Source organism: Oncorhynchus tshawytscha, linkage group LG08 (genome assembly GCF_018296145.1).
Source record: "Oncorhynchus tshawytscha isolate Ot180627B linkage group LG08, Otsh_v2.0, whole genome shotgun sequence".
NCBI lineage: Eukaryota > Metazoa > Chordata > Actinopteri > Salmoniformes > Salmonidae > Oncorhynchus > Oncorhynchus tshawytscha.
The window spans coordinates 42,283,913-42,307,761 of NC_056436.1; the positions used below are offsets into that span (position 1 = coordinate 42,283,913).

The 23,849-nt window shown below is 41.4% G+C and overlaps 1 protein-coding gene across 1 annotated transcript in view; it reads right to left on the reverse strand.

The window, feature by feature from the left end:
• Positions 1-12,605: 12,605 nt before the first annotated feature.
• LOC112255725 (procathepsin L-like) overlaps positions 12,606-23,849 on the reverse strand; it is a 28,192-nt gene continuing 16,948 nt past the window's right edge. The window contains 4 exon segments of the mRNA XM_042326288.1: positions 12,606-12,705; positions 12,964-13,039; positions 13,608-13,794; positions 16,494-16,691. Of these exon segments, the coding sequence (XP_042182222.1) occupies positions 12,606-12,705; positions 12,964-13,039; positions 13,608-13,794; positions 16,494-16,691 (561 nt within the window).

Below are 23,849 nucleotides of genomic sequence, written 5' to 3' on the forward strand. Positions count from 1 at the left end.
CTTGATACACTGATACAATCAGATCATAAAGCCTTCCTAATGAGCAAGGCCTGTGTATACGTAGCGCGATTCCATCACAGCGTGCCCTAAAAAAGACTTTTGATATCTGATTATTCCGCCAATTCTCAGAGAAACTTAATTGAGAGGAAGGATGTTTGACAGTCTTTTTACATTTACATTTTTTGAAAATGGTGAAGAATGATACAGATCAGAACATAATGGTGTCATTATACTCCTTATAGTGGGCTTTAAAATATTGAGTATGTCTAGATTCTGAAAAAAATAAAAATCACATTAATTTATTCAACATAAAAATGATTATCTCCAAAGTACCCTTTTTGACTGGCTGATTCAAAATGGCTACTGTGGGATCCTTCCATTTCTTGTTGTTTTCCCATGTATGAAATACCACATTCATTAATACAGCATTATTTCCTGCTCAGTCTCTCTTCTTCTGTGCTGTCTAAATTGATGGATCAATAAGCGTGGTTACTTTGCTTCCAACAACACCTGATGTTTTCACCCGTTCCATTCTGCACAATGTAGATTGGACCCCCTCTCTGGTTGGCTGTGCTTGGAATCAAAAAGGCAAATTATATCCCCTAATTAGTTTCCGTGGGAAGGGTTCTAACTTAAATTGATTGCCGGTAATAGTATTTTGTGAGACCACATAGCCTTCGACTGTTAACGGAGGATTTAACCAAATCAAATCATTTGCTTCTCTCCTCCTATCCTTCTCTCACACACTGTCAGTGTCCAAATACCCATACTTGCATCCTAAATTATGTTCTGTTCGAGTATTTGAGAAAAAAAAATGGTTTAATAGTATGTGACATTTTGAAAAATCAAGCATATTTTAAATGCCTAGATCTCTTCAAGTAAATAACAAAACAACTTGAAAGATGGCAAAAAGCGAATCTTCTGCGGTGGTGTTCAAATGTAAGTCGTTTTTGTTTTCCTTAAAATGATCACAACTTTATCGTAATGTTACATCATTGAAAAGAGATCTGCAGCCTGCTGCCTGCCATGCCTCTAGCTAGCTAGCTACAGTACGTGCTATAGTAGGACTGGAAGTAATAACTGTTTGAACAGTTACGTTAGCTACAGGGTTACTTGCTTGCTGTTGAGTGACAACTTCATATTTAACTTTGGCTTGCTACTTGTTGTAAATACCATGGCTTGTGTTCAAATTGTTACAGGCTGATGACAATACCAGGCATTTAATTCAGTTAGCGAACACGGCAGGAGAAATGCTACAAAAAAAAGGTTTTGAGTAAGTCATGTGGCCATACTTAGCTCTCTAGCTAACGTTAGTAACGCAGTAGCCTACATTCCTATTTTCCACAGCGGTGCTGGTCCCAACACTTTTTCGTGTCGGTTTATCTGTGTTGACCTGATTGTAATGTTAATGCTATGCAATATTAGTTTCTACCTGGATGGTTACAGCCTGAATGGGTCTAGCTAGTTTCATTGCACATACCATTACTTACAGCGTAACAGGTTAAGGTGCACTTGTTACCGTTTCACCTTGGCTCTCCAATTTGATAAAACATGTTTCAGTCTAGCCATATGCAGAAAGTTCACACAACTCTACTTTGCTCATGTTTTGGTTAATGTTTTACTTAATCTTAAATCAAATCCAATGTTATTGGTCAAATACACATGGTTAGCAGATGTTATTGCAATTGTAGCGAAATGCTTATGCTTCTAGATCTGACAGTGGAGCAGTATCTAACAGGTAATATCTAACAATTCCACAACAAAACCTAATATCTAACAAATTCCATAACAAAACCTAATACACACAATCTAGTAAAGGGATGTGATAAGAATATTTAAGTATAAAATATATGGATGAGCAGTGACAGAGCGGCTAAGATGCAATAGATAGTAAAGAATAGATATTGAAGGATACAGTATACATTATATACATACAGTTGAAGTCGGAAGTTTACAAACACCTTATCCAAATACACTTAAACTCAGTTTTTCACAATTCCTGACATTTAATCTTTTAATCTCAGTTAGGATCACCACTTTATTTTAAGAATGTGAAATGTCAGAATAATAGTAGTTATTTATTTCAGCTTTTGTTTCTTTCATCAGTGGCTCAGAAGTTTACATACACTCAATTAGTATTTGGTAGCATTGCCTTTAAATTGTTTAACTTGGGTCAACCGTTTTGGGTAGCCATCCACAAGCGTCCCACAATAAGTTGGGTGAATTTTGGCCCATCCCTCCTGACAGAGCTGGTGTAACTGAGTCAGGTTTGTAGGTCTCCTTGCTCGCACACGCTTATTCAGTTCTGCCAACATATTTTTTTATGGCGGTTTTGGAGCAGTGTCTTCTTCCTTGCTGAGCGGCCTTTCAGGTTATGTCAATACAGAACTCGTTTTACTGTGGATATAGATACTTTTGTACCTGTTTCCTCCAGCATCTTCACAAGGTCCTTTGCTGTTGTTCTGGGATTGATTTTCACTTTTCACACCAAAGTACGCTCATCTCTAGGAGACAGAATGCGTCTCCTTCCTGAGCGGTATGACGTCTGCGTGGTCCCATGGTGTTTATACTTGAGTACTATTGTTTGTACAGATGAACGTGGTAACTTCGGGTGTTTAGAAATTGCTCCCAAGGATGAACCAGACTTGTGGAGGTCTACAATTGTTTTTCTGAGGTCTTGGGTGATTTCTTTTGATTTTACCATGATGTCAAGCAAAGAGGCACTGAGTTTGAAGGTAGGCCTTGAAATACATCCACAGGTACACCTCCAATTGTCTCAAATTATGTCAATTAGCCTATCAGAAGCTTCTAAAGCCATGACATAATTTTCTGGAATTTCCCAAGCTGTTTAAAGGCACAGTCAACTTAGTGTATGTAAACTTCTGACCCACTTGAATTGTTTACAGACAGATTATTTCACATATAATTCACTGTATCACAATTGTTGGAAAAATGACTTGTGTCATGCACAAAGTAGATGTCCTAACCGACTTGCCAAAACTATAGTTTAACAAGAAACTTGTGGAGTTGTTGAAAAACGAGTTTCAATGACTCCAACCTAAGTGTATGTAAACTTCTGACTTCAACTGTATGTAATGAGTAATGCGAGATACGGTGTGTAAACATTCTTAGTGGCATTATTAATTTAGCTTCTTATGGCTGCAGGGGCAGTATTAGCTTGGATGAAAGTATTGGATAGAAAACACTCTGAAGTTTCTAAAACTGTTTGAATGATGTCTGTGAGTATAACAGAACTCATATGGCAGGCAAAAACCCGAGAAGAAATCCAAACAGGAAGTGGAAAATCTGAGGTTAGTCGATTTTCAACCAAGCCCCTATTGAATACACAATGGGATATGGATAAAGTTGCACTTCCTAGGGCTTCCACTAGATGTCAATCGTCTTTAGAAACTTGAATGAGGCTTCTACTGTGTTGTGGAGCCGGATGGGAGCTCTTTGAGTCAGTGGTCTGGCAGAGAGCCAGGTCCTGGTCACGCGCATTTCACATGATAGCGACCTGCGTTCCATGGCTTCTCTACAGACATAGGAATTCTCCGGTTGGAACTTTTTTGAAGATTTATGATAACAACATCCTAAAGATTGATTCTATACTTAGTTTGACAAGTTTCTTCGACCTGTAATATAACTTTTGAAGTTTTCATCCGACGTTCGGATGGACCTGCACGAGCGTTTGGATTTGTGTACTAAACGCGCTAACAAAAGTAGCTACTTGGACATAAATAATGGACATTATCGAACAAATCAAGCATTTATTGTGGAACTAGAATTGCTGGGAGTACATTCTGATGAAGATCGTCAAAGGTAAAGGAATATTTATAATGTGATTTCTGATTTCTGTTGACTACAACAGTGAACATAACGCACCAATGTACACAGATTTAAAAATATATAAATATGACCTTTATCAAAACATACATGTATTGTGTAACATGAAGTCCTATGAGTGTCATCTGATGAAGATCAAAGGTTAGTGATGAATTGTTCTCTATTTGTGCAATTTTGTGACTCCTCTCTTTGGCTGGAAAAATGGCTGAATTATTCTGTGAGTTGGTGGTGACCTAACATAATCGTTTGTGGTGCTTTCGCTGTAAAGCCTATTTGAAATCGGACACTGTGGTGGGATTAACAACAAGATTACCTTTAAAACGGAATAAGATACATGTATGTTTGAGGAATTTTAATTCTGAGATTTCTGTTTTGAATTTGGCGCCCTGCACTTTCACTGGCTGTTGCCATATCGATCCCGTTAAAGGGATTGCACCCCTAAGATGTTTTAAAGTGACAGGTGTTCCATTTATTAAAGTGGCCAAGGATATCAAGTCTGTAGGTAGGCAACCACCTCTCTGTGCTAGTGGTGGCTGTTCAACAATCTGTCTGCCTTGAGATAGAAGCTGCTTTTCAATCTCTCTGTTCCAGCTTTTTCCACCTGTACTGACCTCGCTTTCTTGATGGAAGCAGGGTGAACAAGTAGTGGCTCGGGTGGTTATTGTCCTTGATGATCTTTTTTGCCTTGTTGGTGTCCTGGAGGGTGTTGTAGGTGTCCTGGAGGGCAGGTAGTTTGCCCCCGGTGATGCGCTATGCAGACCCTCTAGAGAGCCTTGCGTTTGTGGGTGGTGCAGTTGCCGTACCAGGCGAGGATACAGCCCAACAGGATGCTCTCAATTGTGCACATGTAAAAGTTAGTGAGGGTTTTCGGTGACAAGACACATTTTTTCAGCCTTCTTCACCACACTGTCTGTGTGCGTGGACCATGAACAGGAGTACAGGAGAGGGCTGAGAACACACCTCAGTGTTGAGGATCAGCGGAGTGGAGTGTTTCCTACCTTCACCACCTGGGAGCGGCTTGTCAGGAAGTCCAAGACCCAGTTGCACAGGCCGGGGTCGAGACCCAGGGTCTCAAGCTTAATGATGAGTTTGGTAAGCAAATTGAAGTGGGTCTAGGGTGGAGGTGATATGATCCTTGACTAGTCTCTCAAGCACTTCATGATAAAAGTAGTGAGTGCTACAGGGCGATAGTCATTTAGTTCAGTTACCTTAGCTTTCCACAATGGTGGCCATCTTGAAGCATGTGGGGACAGCAGACTGGGATAGGGATTGATTGAATATGTCCGTAAATACACCAACCAGCTGGTCTGTGCATGCTCTGAGGACGCAGCTAGGGAAGCCATCTGGGTTGGCAGCCTTGCGAGGGTTAACATGTTTAAACGTTTTACTCACGTCGGCCACAGAGAAGGCGAGCCCACAGTCTTTGGTAGCGGTCCGCGTCGGTGGCACTATATTGTCCTCAAAGCGCGCAAAGAATTTGTTTAATTTGTCTGGAAGCAAGAAGGGGCTGGTTTTCTTTTTGTAATCGGTGATTGTCTGTAGACCCTGCCACATACGTCTCGTGTTTGAGCCGTTGATTTGCAACTCTACTTTGCCTCTATACTGACACTTTGCTTGTTCGATTGCCTTACGGAGGGAATAACTACACTGTTTGTACTCAGCCATATTTCCAGTCACCTTGGCATGTTTAAATGCAGTAGTACGTGTTAAGTTTTGCGCGGATGCTGCCATCAATCCACAGTTTCTGGTTAGGGAAGGTTTTAATAGTCACGATGGATACAACATCTCCTATACACTTCCTTATAAACGCGCTCTATTATCTGTGGCTACCCGGAACATATCCCAGTCCACGTGATCGAAGCAATCTTGAAGCGTGGAATCCGATTGTTCTAACCAGTGTTGGCTAGACCATAAGCACGGGAGCTTCCTGTTATAGTTTCTGCCTATAGGAGAGGAGCAACAAGATGGTCATGGTAAGATTTGCCAAAAGTATTCATCACCCTTCATGTTTTTCCTATTTTGTTGCATTAGTACCTGTCATTTAAATAGACTTTTATTTGGTTTCATGTAATGGACGTACACAAAATAGTCCCAATTGGTTAACCTGTTGAGTGTAGGGGGCAGTATTTTGATGTTTGGATGAAAAACGTGTCCAAATGAAACGGTCTATTTCTCAGGCCCAGAATCTAGAATATGTATATAATTGTCAGATTAGGACAGAAAACTCTAAAGTTTCCAAAACTGTCAAAATATTGTCTGCGAGTATAACAGAACTGATATTGCAGGCGAAAACCTGAGGAAAATCCAACCCAGAAGTGCTGTTTTTTCTGAAAGCTCTCTGTTCCATTGCCTGCCTTCGCTCCATTTAAAGGGATATCAACCAGATTCCTTTTCATATGGCTTCCACATGGTGTGGACAGTCTTTAGACATAGTTCCAGGCTTTTATTAGTAAAAATGAGCGAGAAAGATCACATCGCGTCATTGGATGGCTATGTGCCAGCAGCGTTTTGCATGCGCAACAGCTTGGAGCAGACATTTTCTCTCTCTCTCCTATTGAAGAAGCTACAGCCCGGTTGAAATATTATCGATTATATATTGTAAAAACAACCTGAGGATTGATTATAAAAAACGTTTGACATGTTTCTACGAACTTTACGGATACTATTTGGAATTTGTCTGCCCGGTCGTGACCACTCGAGCCTGTGGATTTCTGAACATAACGCGCCAACCAAATAGAGGTATATTGGATATAAAATAATCTTTAATCAAAAGGAACATTTATTGTGTAACTGGGAGTCTCGTGAGTGCAAACATCTGAAGATCAAAGGTAAGCGATTCATTTTATTGCATTTCTGACTTTCGTGACCAATTTACTTGGCTGCTAGCTGTTTGTAATGTTTTGTCCGCTGAGAGAGATGTCCTTACATAAACGCTTGGTATGCTTTTTTGAAATCCGACACGCCAGGTCGATTAACTTCTTGCGACTCCAAACCCGTATCCGGGAGTGTAATCATAGCCTCAAGCTCATTACCATAACGCAACGTTTCCTATTCATGAAAATCGCAAATGAAATGAAATAAATATATTGAAACACAAGCTTAGCCTTTTGTTAACAACACTGTCATCTCAGATTTTCAAAATATGCTTTTCAACCAAAGCTACACAAGCATTTGTGCAAGAGTATTGATAGCCTAGCATAGCATTAAGCCTAGCATTCAGCAGGCAACATTTTCACAAAAACAAGAAAAGCATTCAAATAAAATCATTTACCTTTGAAGAACTTCGGATGTTTTCAATGACGAGACTCAGATATCAAATGTTTATTTTTTCCAAAAAGATTATTTGTGTAGGAGAAATAGCTCCGTTTTGTTCATCACGTTTGGCTATGAAAAAACCCCAGAAAATGCAGTCACTACAACGCCAAACTTTTTTCCAAATTAGCTCCATAATATCGACAGAAACATGGCAAACGTTGTTTATAATCAATCCTCAAGGTGTTTTTCAAATATCCATTCGGACAGAGCTTTTTTCAGTAAGACTGGGTGGAAAAATGGCTACCTCTGTCTTTTGCGTGAGAAATACACAGAGCCATCAGGTGGACACTGACGCAATGTTGTCGCTCAGGCTCATTTTTCAAAATAAAAGCCTGAAACTGTCTTCTGATACTAGACACATTAAGGAAGCCATAGAAAAAGTTCTCGTTGATATCCCATTCACTGCTCAATAGGGAAGCATAGGAAGGGACTCTTATTTAGAAACCGCTGCGTTCCTGATTGGATTTTTCTCATTATTTTGCCTGCAATATCAGTTCTGTTATACTCACAGACAATATCTTTAGTTTTGGAAACTTTAGAGTGTTTTCTATCCTAAGCTGTCAATTATATGCATATTCTATTTTCTGGTCCTGAAAAATAGCCCGTTTACTTTGGGAACGTTATTTTTAAACAAAAAAACAACAACCCTAGATTCAACAAGTTAAATCACTATCTGGTGTAACAATTTGTAGCCAAGAGAACTGGTGATCAGCAAATGATGGGAGAGGTGCTCATGATGAAATTGCCATTAACAAAGAAACACAGTAAGATACAGTATGTAAAGTTCAGGGAATACTTGCACAGCCTGTGGGAGGAGTGTTGTCATGATCAAACTGCCATTCAGCTCCCCTTGAGTCATCTTCTGCTTCAAATCCAGCATAATGTCCAATCCATCAAGAGAGATACAGTTCACGGGATACGGATGATACAATAACACACACAGACAAATTCATTCTGTTACGTGCCATCTTCAGGAAGAATCCCAGGCACCAAACGGTATTGTTTGTAAGACAAAAAAAGATAACTGATAGTCTATTGTACAGTTTGAATGACAGTTGAACTGTACCAGCATAACATCAACATTAGCGTAGACTAATTGAACGTGCATGCATGTGCACAGGCACAGAGATTACATTTAGAACAATATCTAGCCTAATAGAAAGAAAACAATAACAAGTTAGCAGGCACCAGGCTAATTAGCTAGACAACTCCAGTCATGTGCTAACATTTGCTGGTAAACCTAGCTTTAGGTGGCTGGTTGTAACCAGGTGTTGTAACTGGTTCAGTAAAACTGGAAAATAATTACATTTTTAGAGCAACAAAACTAGTACCAAGAACAAAAGTGATCTATACGGTTCCAGAACAGAACCATTATTTAAAAAGCATGGGAACCAGATGATAACTTTATTTTACATTCCGGGCATTTTTATTCCAGTCCCACAAAAAAATGCAACGAAGAGCCAATGCAAAGCCCTCACAGTCACTCAAACGTTTTCCAGTGTCAGTTAGTCAGTCCAGTGTTATTTGACGGGTCAAATAGGGTTATTTAACCTGTATGTTTTTGATTCGCAACGACCCGAACAGACTTCCATAGTTGGTGTGTGTCTAAGTTATTAGATGAGCGTGTAGGCCATCTGCCCCTCCCCCTCCCTCCGAAGCATGCATCGTCTACTGTAGCTAATGACATTACAGACGTGATTCAGAAATTAGGGAGAGAGATTTTTAATTAGAGAATGGATAAACATTTTCAATGCTAGTTAAGGATACTATTAGTTATCACGTTTCACATTGCATGTATTAACTACAAAAGGTAAGATGTGTTTTCATTTTAATTCTGGTGCCGCTCTGCACACACAAGCTTGTTAGCTAGCTAAGGTAGCTCTGGTCTAGTTCTCAAAAACTCTAGGTGGCATTATGTGTAATGTAATGGAAATGTGAGTCATGATCAAGGGTTAGCTCTTGTCCAACATTAGTTAAGGCAACTCTCTAAAGTTCAAAGACATTCAAAGAAGCCGCTCCTCCGTAGGTATAATTCCATGGGCCTAATTCAGATAATGCATGTCATAACAACAAGTTGCCCAGCACTCTCCTCACACGCAATGTCAGTTCCATGTCGCACCCTACACTACACTTGTCTGTCCAATGCATGCGCATAGCTTTCCCACTCAATTGCAAGCTGCTCTATCCATTGGTGAAGTAATGTAATGTTGATTACACAGGTTTAAAAAGGAGCAGAAAGGAAAGATATAAACCATTATTTTTTGGGGTTTGAACCGATTCTGAACATTAATTTGCTGGTCGGAACAGTGGAACAAAACGATTAAAAATAATTTGTGTTCCAGCCCTTGGTTGTAACATTGTAGCCTGCTGTTTAGTAAACATACAGTGCATTCAGAAATGATTTAGTCCCCTTGGCTTTTTCCACATTCTGTTACGTGACAGCCGTATGCTAAAATGGATTACATTTTTTTCTCCCATAATGACAAAGCAAAAACATATTTTTTATCATTTTTTGCAAATGTATTTAAAACAGTTACTTAAGTATTCAGACACTTTACTCAGTACTTTGTTGAAGCACCTTTGGCAGTGATTACAGCCTCGAGTTTTCTTGGGTATGACGGTACAAGCTCTACAGACCTGTATTTGGGGAGTTTCTCCAATTCTTCTCTGCAGATCCTCTCGAGCTCTGTCAGGTTGAATGGAAGCATCGCTTGCACAGCTATTTTCAGGTCTCTCCAGATAGAGTCCGGGCTCTGGCTGGGCCACTCAAGGACATTCAGAGACACCTGTGCTGTCTTGGCTGTGTGTTTAGGGTTGTTGTTCTGTTGGAAGGCGAACGTTTGCCCCAATCCTAAGTCCTGAGCACTTTGGAGCAGGTTTTCATCAAGTATCTCTGTACTTTGCTCCATTCACCTTTCCCTCGATCCTGACTAGTCTCCCAATCCCTGCCACTGAAAAACATACCCTCAGCATGATGCTGCCACCATGTTTCACTGTCACGTCCAGACTTGGCCAAAGAGTTCGACCTTGGATTCATCAGACCAGCAAATCTCAGGGTCTAAGAGTCCTTTAGGTGCCTTTGGCAAAGTCATGTGCCTTTTACTGAGTGGCTTCCGCCTCACCACTCAACTGTACTATAAAGGCCTGATTAGTGGAGTGCTGCAGAGATGGTTGTCCTTCTGGAAGGTTCTCCCATCTCCACAGAGAAACTCTAGAGCTCTGTCAGAGGGACCATCAGGTTCTTGGTCACCTCACTGAACAAGGCCCTTCTCCCCAGATTCCGCACCTTGGCCGAGCGGTCAGCTCTAGGAAGAGTCTTGGTGGTTCCAAAATTCCTCCATTTAAGAATGATAGAGGTCACTGTGATCTTGGGGACTATCAATGCTGCAGACATTTTGGTTTTTGCTCTGACATGCACTGTCAACTGTGTAGACAGCTGTGTGCCTTTCCAAATCATGTCCAATCAATTGAATTTACCACAGGTGGACTCCAATCAAGTTGTAGAAACATCAAGGATGATCAATGGAAACAGGATGCACCTGAGCTCAATTTCGAGTCGCATAGCAAAGGGCCTGAATATTTATGTAAATAAGGCATTTATTTATTTTTTATACATTTGCTAAAATTTCTTAAACCTGTTTTCACTTTGTCATTCTGAGGTATTGTGTGTAGATTGATGAAGAAAAAAAGGAATTTAATCAATTTTAGAATAAGGCTGTAACATAACAAAATGTGGAAAAAGTCAAAGGGTCTAAATACTTTCCGAATGCCCTGTATCTACGACTAAAAAGAGAAGAGATTTTACTAATAATAAGAATTTCCCCCTACTGTAATATAGTAGTATGTTAACGTTAGTCAGCAATACACAAAATGGGTTTTAGTAGTTAATCTAAAGTTAGCTAGCGAGGTGGCTTGCAGTAAGAATAACTTACTTAGCTAGCCACCGTATTTGTCATCTGCCCTCTTGCTGCTGGCATCAGCTGTAGCTCAGCTTCTAGCTAAATCCAACTATTTGTTTTGAATCATCTTCTGGTTGAAATATCTATGGTTGAATGTCACCATGGAGCCAAATGAACATTTAAAAAATGCTCCATTGTCAAATTCGTGTTGATGAGAGGAATCACTTGAAGTCATTGCAGTCTGGTCAGTTCTTTCAATTTTGCCCAAAGGATAGTGCTGTTAGTGTCTGCCTCCCTTTCAAAAAAGCCTGCCTTGGGTGAGAGATGGGGCCCAGAGCACAAGGCACCACCCCACACGAGTTGTAGTCTTTCAGAGACCAGAAAAAAATGTGTCGGCTTGTTAATTTAGCAATTCATCCGCCAATAGGAACATCACAGAAAGACGTCCAATGGCTTTATCGAACAAGATCAACGATATCTACATGCACAAAAAATGTAAACAGATGTAGGATCTTAATTTGAACACTGTTTTGTCGATGAGAATTTTCCTGCATAGCAGGAAATGCAAACTTGTAGTGTATTCAAGGTTTAAAAAGTATTCTAAAGTTTGTAATTTCCAATTAAAAATGTCAGACTTTTTATTTTATTTGCCCTGATGTAAAATGTATCAGTCTCTACAAAAAAATCCATTTAACTATAATCCACATAATAATTCACATTTCCTGTTGCTGCAAGATCATCTTCCTGCTGTAGCAAACTGGCTCAAATTAAGATCCTACATCTGGAGTGTGATCAGTATCACATAGAGCCCCCCCTATTTGATCACCCTGTTGCAGGGGAACTTGTAGTGTCTTTGAAGTTTTAAAAAACTTCTGAAGTTTGAAATTTCAGACTAGATTTTCGTTTTGTATCAACCCCTACAAGGATTTTCCATCCAAATAACAATTAACATATCCTGTTGCTGCAGGATTATTTTCATGCTGTGGAAAACTGTCTTAAATGAAGATTAATCACTGTGCATGACAATGATTAAGTTGCTTTGATATGTTTGTGGGAAAATGTCTGCTGAATTGCCAAACGGAATTAACTTTTGGCCTTGCAAAGTATATACGTTTTGTTTACTTCTGGATCTGCTTCAATCCAATAGGAATGTTTACTCAGTACACAAAGGCCCCTCTGTCTGGGAGGGAGTATACACAGTAAAGCTGTAGTTTAATATCAGCTGATCATGTTTATCATTTGAGTCATATGTAGTTGGGATAGACACTGCTAGTAGGGTCTATTTCATCTGTATCGCTGAAGCGTTACCGATTGCGCGATAGAAATTTAAAGGTCATTAAAGCAGTGGATGAAGACTCCACTAACACAGGAAAATTGCCTTCAAATTTCAGTCAAGCTGAACTTCTGCAATACGGATTGAATAGAGCCCTTGGTTATTAAACTATAGATATAGTTGTGATCTAATGCTATGGTAACTAATGAGATAGTAAGCGAGTATAGATATACAGTAGTTGTAATAAACACTGATGCACGAAAGACTCACCCTTAGACCAGTGGGTAGCTGGAAGCCGTGGTGATGCCACACTTGTTGTGCTTATTCCTGGACATCATTATGTAGCCCTTATCTCCCCAGTCAAGGCCCCAGCTAGAACACACACATCAACCAAACACTTAGCATTTAGCAATGACATAGCAACATTGATATCAGTGTGTTGGACCGCTTAAACCACCTGTTTTAAGCATCATAGTTTGTTCTTGGCACATTAGATCCCATTCTAACTAATAAGAGAGCCCATCTCTTACAGTGCTGAGATTAGGAAATGCAACTGCAACACCATTGGCTTATGGTTGCTCTTGACCAATCAGATAGGCCTAGGTTGATTTAATACAGCATGTTGTTTACCTGTTCTTCACCAGCCAGTAGTCCTGGCCATCATCACTAGTGCCATAGCTGCTGCAGTCTGGCTCATCATAGACACCTGGGAATGAACAACCATTCAGTTATTCTCAATATACTGTACACACAATCAGCCTGGTATCAGTTTATATGTGTCACATATTTAATATTTTGCAAAGGATATGTATCATGACTTGACGCCCAAGTCAATACATTGCTTTCAATGTACAAAACACACAGGGAGTATTACTGTACATCTAAGAAAGAAAACACGTCACAGATCATTCAGTACACAGTTATGAACCATAACTTATGGAGTCTCAATGAAGCTTTCATAAGCCCTTTATAAGGCCTACCTACATAAATGCTTCAGAAATCATTCATGAGAAAATGTCATACTAATTAAAGGGTAGTATAAAACCAATGCCACATTTGTTAAAGAACCAGATGTCACAACCTGTTATTAGCTAAAGGGTTAAGGTTATAAATGGTTTTATAAAGGGTTTATGAAGGGTTTATTACGCTTTATAAGTTATAGTTTGTTTAAAGTTTGACCAAGATGACAAGTGTAGGTCCAGGTTGGAGAAAGTCGTGTATTAAAAAGACTAATTTGATTCATCTAGAGAGAGCCAGTTCTTAAAAGGTCTTACCTTATTCATCTGGAAAGAGGCATGTCTAAAAAAAAAAGACAGCATCAATAGCAGCATCAATGGCTACAGACACAGGTCTGACGGTGGCCACGGCCTGCTGCAGGGCGCTCTCGTCACCGCTGGTCATGTCAACGTACCCGGTGCAGGTGGCACCCAGACTGTCTGGCTTGTAGTGGCACTTCTTGTCCTGTCATAGAAAAACCTTGTTAAATACACATTAGAAATGTAGTTGCTAATTGTTTACGGCAAAAGTGCAGTAGAAAAGCATTATTTAGACTATGTTAAAATATAAAGTATTCTTAAAATTGGTCAAAAATAGCATGAACTATTATAAGTAAGCACATATATTATATTCACACCTAAATGTGTAATTGTAAAATAATGCTCTCAACTGCCTGCTCCTTGTCGTCTGATTATATTGCACCACTAAGCATTTGCACTAGATGTCACTGTTGTGCTTCTTCCTTGAGTCAGGAGGTGGTCAATTCAGAATATTGGAATTGACTCCAATTCATGAATTGAATTAGAGTTGAAATGGCCACACCCCACAAGATGTAGACTTAGAATTTGAGTGACAGGAAGTAGAAATGAATTCAGTGCAATTAAAATAAATTCCACTCAGTCATAGAACATGAATTTCATTGAATCTGAAAGTTCATTCTTGCAGATACCAAAGAATATATCACCTTTCTCTGGAAACAATGTTCATACTATTTTAACCTTTGTGCTTAGAATAGCCAAATACACTGCTCAAAAAAATAAAGTGAACACTAACATAACACATCCTAGATCTGAATGAATGAAATATTCTTATTAAATATTTTTTTCTTTACATAGTTGAATGTGCTGACAACAAAATCATCAATGGAAATCAAATTTATCAACCCATGGAAGTCTGGATGCCTGTATGACCTCCCTACAACGCCTGGGCATGCTCCTGATGAGGTAGCGGATGGTCTCCTGAGGGATCTCCTCCCAGACCTGGACTAAAGCATCCGCCAACTCCTGGACAGCCTGTGGTGCATGGAGCGAGACATGATGTCCCAGATGTGTTCAATTGGATTCAGGTCTTGCAGGAACTACTGCCACACTCCTGCCACATGAGGTCTAGCATTGTCTTGCATTAGGAGGAACCCAGGGCCAACCGCACCAGCATATGGTCTCACAAGGGGTCTGAGGATCTCATCTCGGTACCTAATGGCAGTCAGGCTACCTCTGGCGAGCACATGGAGGCCCCCCAAAGAAATGCCACCCCACACCATGACTGACCCACCGCCAAACCGGTCATGCTGGAGGATGTTGCAGGCAGCAGAACGTTCTCCACGGTGTCTCCAGACTCTGTCACGTCTGTCACATGTGCTCAGTGTGAACCTGCTTTCATCTGTGAAGAGCAGAGGGCACCAGTGGCGAATTTGCCAATCTTGGTGTTCTCTGGCAAATACCAAACGTCCTGCACGGTGTTGGGCTGTAAGCACAACCCCCACCTGTGGACATCAGGCCCTCATACCACCCTCATGGAGTCCGTTTCTGACCATTTGAGCAGACACATGCACATTTGTGGCCTGCTGGAGGTTATTTTGCAGGGGTCTGGCAGTGCTCCTCCTGCTCCTCCTTGCACAAAGGAGGAGGTAGCGGTCCTGCTGCTGGGTTGTTGCCCTCCTACGGCCTCCTCCACATCTCCTGATGTACTGGCCTGTCTCCTGGTAGCGCATCCATGCTCTGGACACTACGCTGACAGACACAGCAAACCTTCTTGCCACAGCTCGCATTGATGTGTCATCCTGGATGAGCTGCACTACCTGAGCCACTTGTGTGGGTTGTAGACTCCGTCTCATGCTACCACTAGAGTGAAGGCACCGCCAGCATTCAAAAGTGACCAAAACATCAGCCAGGAAGCATAGGAACTGAGAAGTGGTCTGTGGTCCCACCTGCAGAACCACTCCTTTATTGGGGGTGTCTTGCTAAATGCCTATAATTTCCACCTGTTGTCTATTCCATTTGCACAACAGCATGTGAAATTTATTGTCAATAAGTGTTGCTTCCTAAGTGGACAGTTTGATTTCACAGAAGTGTGATTGACTTGGAGTTACATTGTGTTGTTTAAGTGTTCCCTTTATTTTTTTAAGCAGTGTATATTTCCACCAACCATTTTCATTTGTTTGGCTTCTTTCGCGGTCAACTTGAGGGTTCAACTAATGCATTCTGGGTAATTTAGTTTTTACCCCATATTTTAAGAACATTAAGTGATTAATGAAATATAACAACTTAGAATATTCACATACAAGGTTTGTTTTCTTTGATCATTAACATTTTAGAAGTTTGTCCTTATAATCAATTGTTTCAACAATATTTTATATGCATGTATATAACAGCATGTTTGATGTATGTATGTACAAGATGTAGGATTGTATAGACTACACCTATTACGGAATAGAATAATTAGAATTTAATTGAATTTCACTTTTCAATTCTATTTCCTTTCTTTCAAATTCTAATTGCAATTTTGTATCATGTTTACTACTTCAATTCAAATTAAATTCAAGAATTTAATTGGAATTTATGAGGCATTCTCATTTATGAATTATGAATTGAGCCTAAACCTGCAGCCTACTACTGCTCTGTATGGGGCTGATGTGGGCTGGCATGAAAGAAGGATGAATTTGATCCTATCTATACACTGATCTAAGGTCAGTTTGGCATTTTTCATTTCTAATGCTTAGCCATGGGCTCTCCCCAAAGCCCATCTGATGCAAATCTGTACCTAAAGACAACTTCTATCAAGATCTGGTGTGTATTCATTAGGTACCAAATGGAAAAAAATGAACTGAAATGTTTTTAAACGTGTGGTCCTAATGAACACAACCCTGCCCACTGTTCAATGCTCACCTCAGCATGGTAGGCATAGGAGTCCTCAGTGTCCAGGCCTCCAGGGGCCAAGGACTTGATGTACTCAAAGGTCTGGTCCATGAGACCGCCCATGCAGCCCATGTTGCCGAACTCGCCGGAGCAGTCAACCAGCTGCTGCTCACTGAGGGACACCAGCTTATTGGTCTTACTGTAGTGCTGGCCTTCCAGAGAGTCAGTCTGAGGGAGGGATGGAAGGAGGGAGGTAGGGGGGGAGAAAAAGTACACTTAAACGTCCACACCAGTAGATATCTACTTTTTCGAGCTGAGAGACGATGGCCAGAGCTTACCCATGATACTACACAAAGATCTAAGTCAATAAGTCATTGTTTTAGTCAAAGTATGATGTTTTGGGACTTGAAGTGACAAAAAACTGCCCACTTTGTGCAAATCTGTGTGAATGTGGTATATTTTACTCTGAAATGACAGCCTATGATTCGTTTCAGGAATGGGTTTATTTGAATGTTACCACTCACCAGCATGGCATTGCTTATTAATCAGAAACAGATGCAAAGTTATTCCTATTTGTGACTGAGATGACCCAAAGAGCCTTGTGTCCACTTGGCTGCCTGAGCCGTGGCCTAAATTAAAAAAGGAGGTGCAAACTTATGTTTTTGGACCTATAGTTTTCTGGGGGAAAAAGTATCATTATCCATTGGATAATTTTGTAAATTCTCACTTATTTTTTATGTAGTCTGTATATGTATATATACACACACACACACACACATACACAGTGTGGTCCATTTCCCTCATCCATCTACACACAATACCCCACAATGACAAAGCAAAAACAGGTTTTTAGAAATGTTTGAAAATGTGTAAAAAAAAAATGTTTTAAACTGTAATATATTACATTTACAAAGCAAAAAAACCAACGTTTTTGTAGATTCTCTTTTGCTTTACGTTGTTAAAAAGCTGTTACGGCTAGACATTCCGCTAGCGGAACCCCTCGACAACATCCGGCGAAATGGCTATAAATATTAAACTTTCATGAAATCACACATGCAATACACCAAATAAAAGCTACACTTGTTAATCCAGCCAATGTGTCAGATTTCAAAAAGGCTTTACGGCGAAAGCAAATGCGATTATCTGAGGATAGCACCCCACCAAACAAACACATGACATTCATATTTCAACCCGCCAGGCGCGACAAAACACAGAAATAACGGTATAATTCAGGCCTTACCTTTTGAAGAGCTTCTTTTGTTGGCACTACAATATGTCCCATAAACATCACAAATGGTCCTTTTGTTTGATAAATTCTGTTGTTATATCTCCAAAATGTCCATTTATTTGGCGCGTTTGATCCATAAAAACACCGGTTCCAACTTGTGCAACATAACTACAAAATATTTAATAAGTTACCTGTAAACTTGTTCCAAACGTGTCAAACAACTTTTCTAATACAACTTTAGGTATTTTTTTACGTAAATAATCAATAACATTTAAGACGGGATAAACTGCGTTCAATAAATAAATATGTGACTATAGCGGATAAAAACTAAGTGGAGCGAGGTTTCAGGTCGCGCGACCCTAACAAACAGTACACTAGACTCGACCCTTGTTCTGAACAGACCTACTTCATTTCTCAAAGGAAAAACATCAACCAATTTCTAAAGACTGTTGACATCCAGTGGAAGCGATAGGAACTGCAAGCAAGTGCCACAGAAATCTAGATCCACATAGAAACCCCATTGAAAAGAGAGTGACCTCAATTTTTTTCCTGAATGGATTTCTCAGGTTTTTGCCTGCCATATCAGTTCTGTTTTACTCACAGATATTATTCAAACAGTTTTCGAAACTAGAGTGTTTAGACACTGTCTAAATCTACCAATTATATGCATATCCTAGCTTCTGGGCCTGAGTAGCAGGCAGTTTACTTTAAGCACGCTTTTCATCCGGACATGAAAATACTGCCGCCTATCCCGATTAAAGCACCTTTGGCAGCGATTACAGCCTCAAGTCTTTGTTGTTATGATGCTACACGCTTGGCACACCTGTATTTGGGGAGTTTCTCCCATTCTTCTCTGCAGTTCCTCTCAAGCTCTGTCAGGTTGGATGCACAGCTATTTTCAAACTACAAAGGGAAGCACAACCGCGAGCTGCCCAGTGACACGAGCCTACCAGACGAGCTAAATAACTTCTATGCTCACTTCGAGGCAAGCAACACTGAGGCATGCATGAGCATCAGCTGTTCCGGACGACTGTGATCACGCTCTCCGTGGCTGACGTGAGTAAGACCTTTAAACAGGTCAACATACACAAGGCTGCGGGGCCAGATGGATTACCAGTACGAGTGCTCTGGGAATGTGCTGACTGACTGGCAGGTGTCTTCACTGACATTTTCAACATGTCCCTGATTGAGTCTGTAATACCAACATGTTTCAAACAGACCACCGTAGTCCCTGTGCCCAAGAACACAAAGGCAACCTGCCTAAATGACTACAGACTCATAGCACACGTCCGTGGCCATGAAGTGCTTTGAAAGGTTGGTAATGGCTCACATCAAAACCATTATCCCAGAAACCCTAGACCAACTCCAATTTGCATACCGCCCAAACAGATCCACAGATGATGCAATCTCTATTCCACTCCACACTGCCCTTTCCCACCTGGACAAAATGAACACTTATGTTAGAATGCTATTCATTGACTACAGCTCTACAGCTCAGCGTTCAACACCATAGTACCCTAAAAGCTCATCACTAAGCTAAGGATCCTGGGACTAAACACCTCCCTCTGCAACTGGATCCTGGACTTCCTGACGGGCCGCCCCCAGGTGGTGAGGGTAGGTAGCAACACATCTGCGACGCTGATCCTCAACACTGGAGCTCCCCTGGGGTGCATGCCCAGTCCCCTCCTGTACTCTGTTCCCCCACGACTGCATGGCCGGGCACGACTCCAACACCATCATTAAGTTTGCAGACGACACAACAGTGGTAGGCCGGATCACCGACAACGACGAGACAGCCTATAGGGAGGAGGCCAGAGACCTGGCCGGGTGGTGCCAGAATAACAACCTATCCCTCAACGTAACCAAGACTAAGGAGATGATTGTGGACAACAGGAAAAGGAGGACCGAGCATGCCCCCATTCTCATCGACGGGGCTGTGGTGGAGCAGGTTGAGAGCTTCAAGTTCCTTGGTGTCCACAACAACAAACTAGAATGGTCCAACCACAATAAGACAGTCGTGAAGAGGGCACGACAAAACCTATTCCCCCTCAGGAAACTAAAAAGATTTGGTATGGGTCCTGAGATCCTCAAAAGGTTCTACAGCTGCAACATCAAGAGCATCTTGACTGGTTGCATCACTGCCTGGTACGGCAAATGCTCAGCCTCTGACCGCAAGGCACGACAAAGGGTAGTGCGTACGGCCCAGTAAATCACTGGTGCTAAGCTGCCTGCCATCCAAGACCTCTACACTAGGCGGTGTCAGAGGAAGGCCCTAAAAATGGTCAAATACCCCAGCCACCCCAGTCATAGACTGTTCTCTCTACTACCGCATGGCAAGCGGTACCAGAGTGCCAAGTCTTGGACAAAAAGGCTTCTCAACAGTTTTTACCCCCAAGCCATAAAACTCCTGAACAGGTAATCACATGGCTACCCGGACTATTTGCACTGTAAGCCCCCCCAACCCCCTGCAACCCCTCTTTTTACACTGCTGCTACTCTCTGTTTAGCATATATGCATAGTCACTATAACTATACACTCATGTACATACTACCTCAATTGGGCCGACCAACCACTGCTCCCGCACATTGGCTAACCGGGCTATCTGCATTATGTCCCACCCACCACCCGCCAACCCCTCTTTTACGCTACTGCTACTCTCTGTTCATCATATATGCAGAGTCACTTTAACCATATCTACATGTACCTACTACCTCAATCAGCCTGACTAACCGGTGTCTGTATGTAGCCTCGCTACTTTTATACCCTCACTACTGTATATAGCCTGTCTTTTTTACTGTTGTTTTTATTTCTTTACCTACCCATTGTTCACCTAATACCTTTTTTGCACTATTGGCTAGAGCCTGTAAGTAAACATTTCGCTGTAAATTTGATTTGATCTCTCCAGAGATGTTTGATCGGGTTCAAGTCTAAACTTATTCCACTCAAGAATGATGGAGGACACTGTGTTCTTGGGGACCTTAAATGCGGCAGAATTGTTTTGGTACCCTTCCCCAGATCTGTGCCTCGACACAACCCTATTTCGAAGCTCTACGGACAATTCCTTTGACCTCATGGCTTGGTTTTTGCTCTGACATGCATTGTCAACTGTGGGACCTTATGAAGACAGCTGTGTTCCTTTCCTAATCATGTCCAATCAATTGAATTTACCACAGGTGGACTGAAAGGGGTCTGAATAGTTATGTAAATGAGGTACTTCTATTTTTTATATATTTGTATACATTAGCAATAATGTCTAAAAGACTGTTTTTGCTTTCCAAATCAATTGTATTTACCACAAGTGGACTCCAGTCTAGTTGTAGAAACATCTCAAGGATGATCAATGGAAACAGGATGTACCTGAGGTCAATTTCGAGTCTCATAGCAGAAGAGAAGGTCGATCACGCAGTCGTAGACCCGTACCCGGAGAGGTCCGAGGCTTCCTCCGAGCCCACAGGAAGATGTCCCGGGGCAGGCTGCGCCGACTTCAGGCAATGAGCATGGCAGAATGGGCTCCAGCCCATGATAGCACCAGCAGTCCAATCAATAAGAGGCTTGTGTCACTGGAGCCATGAAAACCCCAATACCACGGGTACCGGAAGAGACTTGATGAGCATGAACTGCATGGACTCACTGTTGTTCCCTGACACTGGCAGGTTGATAGGAGTAGTATTGTGGGTGACTCTGCCTATCGAGCACCCATCCAGCGCCCTGACGTCCATGGGAATGTAGAGGGGCTGAATGGGGATACCCAGCTCTGACACCAGGGTAGTGTCCATGAAACTCTCATCGGCCCCAGAGTCAACGAGTACCCGGAGAGATTTTGACTGTTCACCCCACAGCAGGATGGCATAGAGAGGGGTAAGAGTAAGGGGAGAAGGAAAATTCTCCATATGGCCCACCAGAGTACTTGTACCTACTGATGAGCCTGGTATTTTAATGGACAGGTAGACACGTAATGACCAGTAGTACCTCAATACAGACAACTCTTGGTGTTGTTGGGTTTTGAGAATGTGAAATGGTAAGTCCCGGAAGGTTGGTACCTGTAGGGTAAGTCCTAGGGGGTAAATCCCTAGTAGGTTGGTTCCTGCTAGTACTATAAAGTATAGGGTAAATCCCGGAAGGTAAACTCGAGCTGGTTGGTACCTGTAGGGTAAGTCCTAGAGGGTAAATCCCGATTGGGTTAGTTCATGTGACTGCTATAAATTTGGAGTAAGTCCCGAGCAGAATAGATCTGTGGAGGGTAAGTCACATAAGTCCCGAGCAGGAGAGATCCTGTGGATGGTAAAATTTCAAGAGGAAGTCCCGAGCAAAATAGATCTGTGGAGGGTAAAATCTCATAGATAAAGCCCCGAGCAGAAAGCCTGTGGAGCGCCAAATTTCATATAGAGGGGGGAAGTCCTGAACAGGTGTAACGGCTGTCGTTGGTGGAAGAAGAGGTGTAGCAATGCGCAGCGTGGTAAGTGTCCATTATTTTAATGAAACAACTGAACACCGAACAAAACAACAACGTGAATATACGAAAACCCGAAACAGTCCTGTAAGGTGATGAAGAAACACTAAACAGAAAATAATCACCCACAACAAATGGGGAAAACAGGCTACCTAAGTATGATTCTCAATCAGAGACAACAATCGACACTTGCCTCTGATTGAGAACCATACCAGGCCAAACACAGAAATACATCATAGAAAGAAAAGAACAGACTACCCACCCCAACTCACACCCTGACCAAACTAACACAAAGACAAAATAAAGGAACTAAGGTCAAAACGTGACAACAGGGTAGTCCTGTGGAGGGTAAAACCCTAGTCTAACGGTTTATTGGCCAGACCTGTAAGAAGGGTGGAAGCACAGTTGCAGTGGCTGTGAGAGCGCAGGGTGAGAGTGTGTGTGTGAAAGAGGTTAGTTTTATGCCCTGTTGGGGTGGTGAACCATGAGAGATTGTGGAAATATGGGTTATCAATAATAGGGATATTTGAGGAAATACTGGAATAAGACATTAAGTCATCCGTATTCTCCAGTAATACATTTGCAGGCGCTATAATAACGGTTCTAATACAAGGTATTAAGTGCCGGGACCAATTAATTGTAATCCGGGGAAGAGGGTAGTGCTACCTTGGAAAATAGTTCATAGAAGGTGTGTATTATATAGACAGGAGTGCATTGATAGAATTCGCACTTCTGCTTTGATGACAGGTTTAAACGCTGTGATCAAAAAAGAGAGTCACTGCGGGGGTAGTGGATGAAATAGGGCAGGATGTTTGAGAGTGGAATAAAACTCCGCTCACTTCGCAGGTGTGCGAGGGGTAATAGGACCATAGGGAAAATGACTAACAATAGTTTCAATGGCCAAGGTAAACCAAAGAAACGTAGTGGAAAAACGTCAAAGCGTAGGGAGACAGAGTCTTGTTTTCGGTGGGGCTTTTGGTAATTGGAAAAGGGAGTGTAAAGTGGGTATGGAGCCTGCTGTAATCAGAGAAAATGCTGACAGGCAAGCGTTTGCATTGTTTTCAAAAGAGCAACAACAAATCCTTTTGAGAGAAGCAGGAGAGGAAATGTCACATATCGGTGTGTAGCCTCGGTTCGATCGTTACGTGGTTCATATAGATTACAATTTCTACGTGAAGGTAGAGTATGAGATCACACCATACCTAACTTTTTAGTAGAGGCCAGGGATCAAATATCGCAGATTCCTTACGATGAGAAATTGGCTAAATCTGCCACAGGAAAATGTATTTTGGGTTGAAGAATCTAGGCGAAATGCCAGGGGAATGGATTCTAAAGGTAACACATTTAATTATATGGCCAAACACTCCTTGCAAACTCAGAAAGCCGTGGGGGGTTTTATGATCTCATGAGACATTTTATGTGGTTTTACTTGGAAATAGATACATATTTCATGTCGTCTTATTCTGAAATAGATTTCTAGAATGGACAAAAGGTTGGAGGGGTCACGAGGAATTAGTATAGGGGTTACCAAACCTAAAGTTAACTTTACATTTTTTTAATGTTGTGTGGTGGTTACGGAGAATCATGGGAAAAGAGACCAGTGAATTGTTAGACTCGGTGACAGGATAATGTCGCTGTGTCTAAGACATGCTAAATAAAGGATGGGGTGGATTAAAATAAACGTTTAATGATTGGGGTAAGGAGAGCA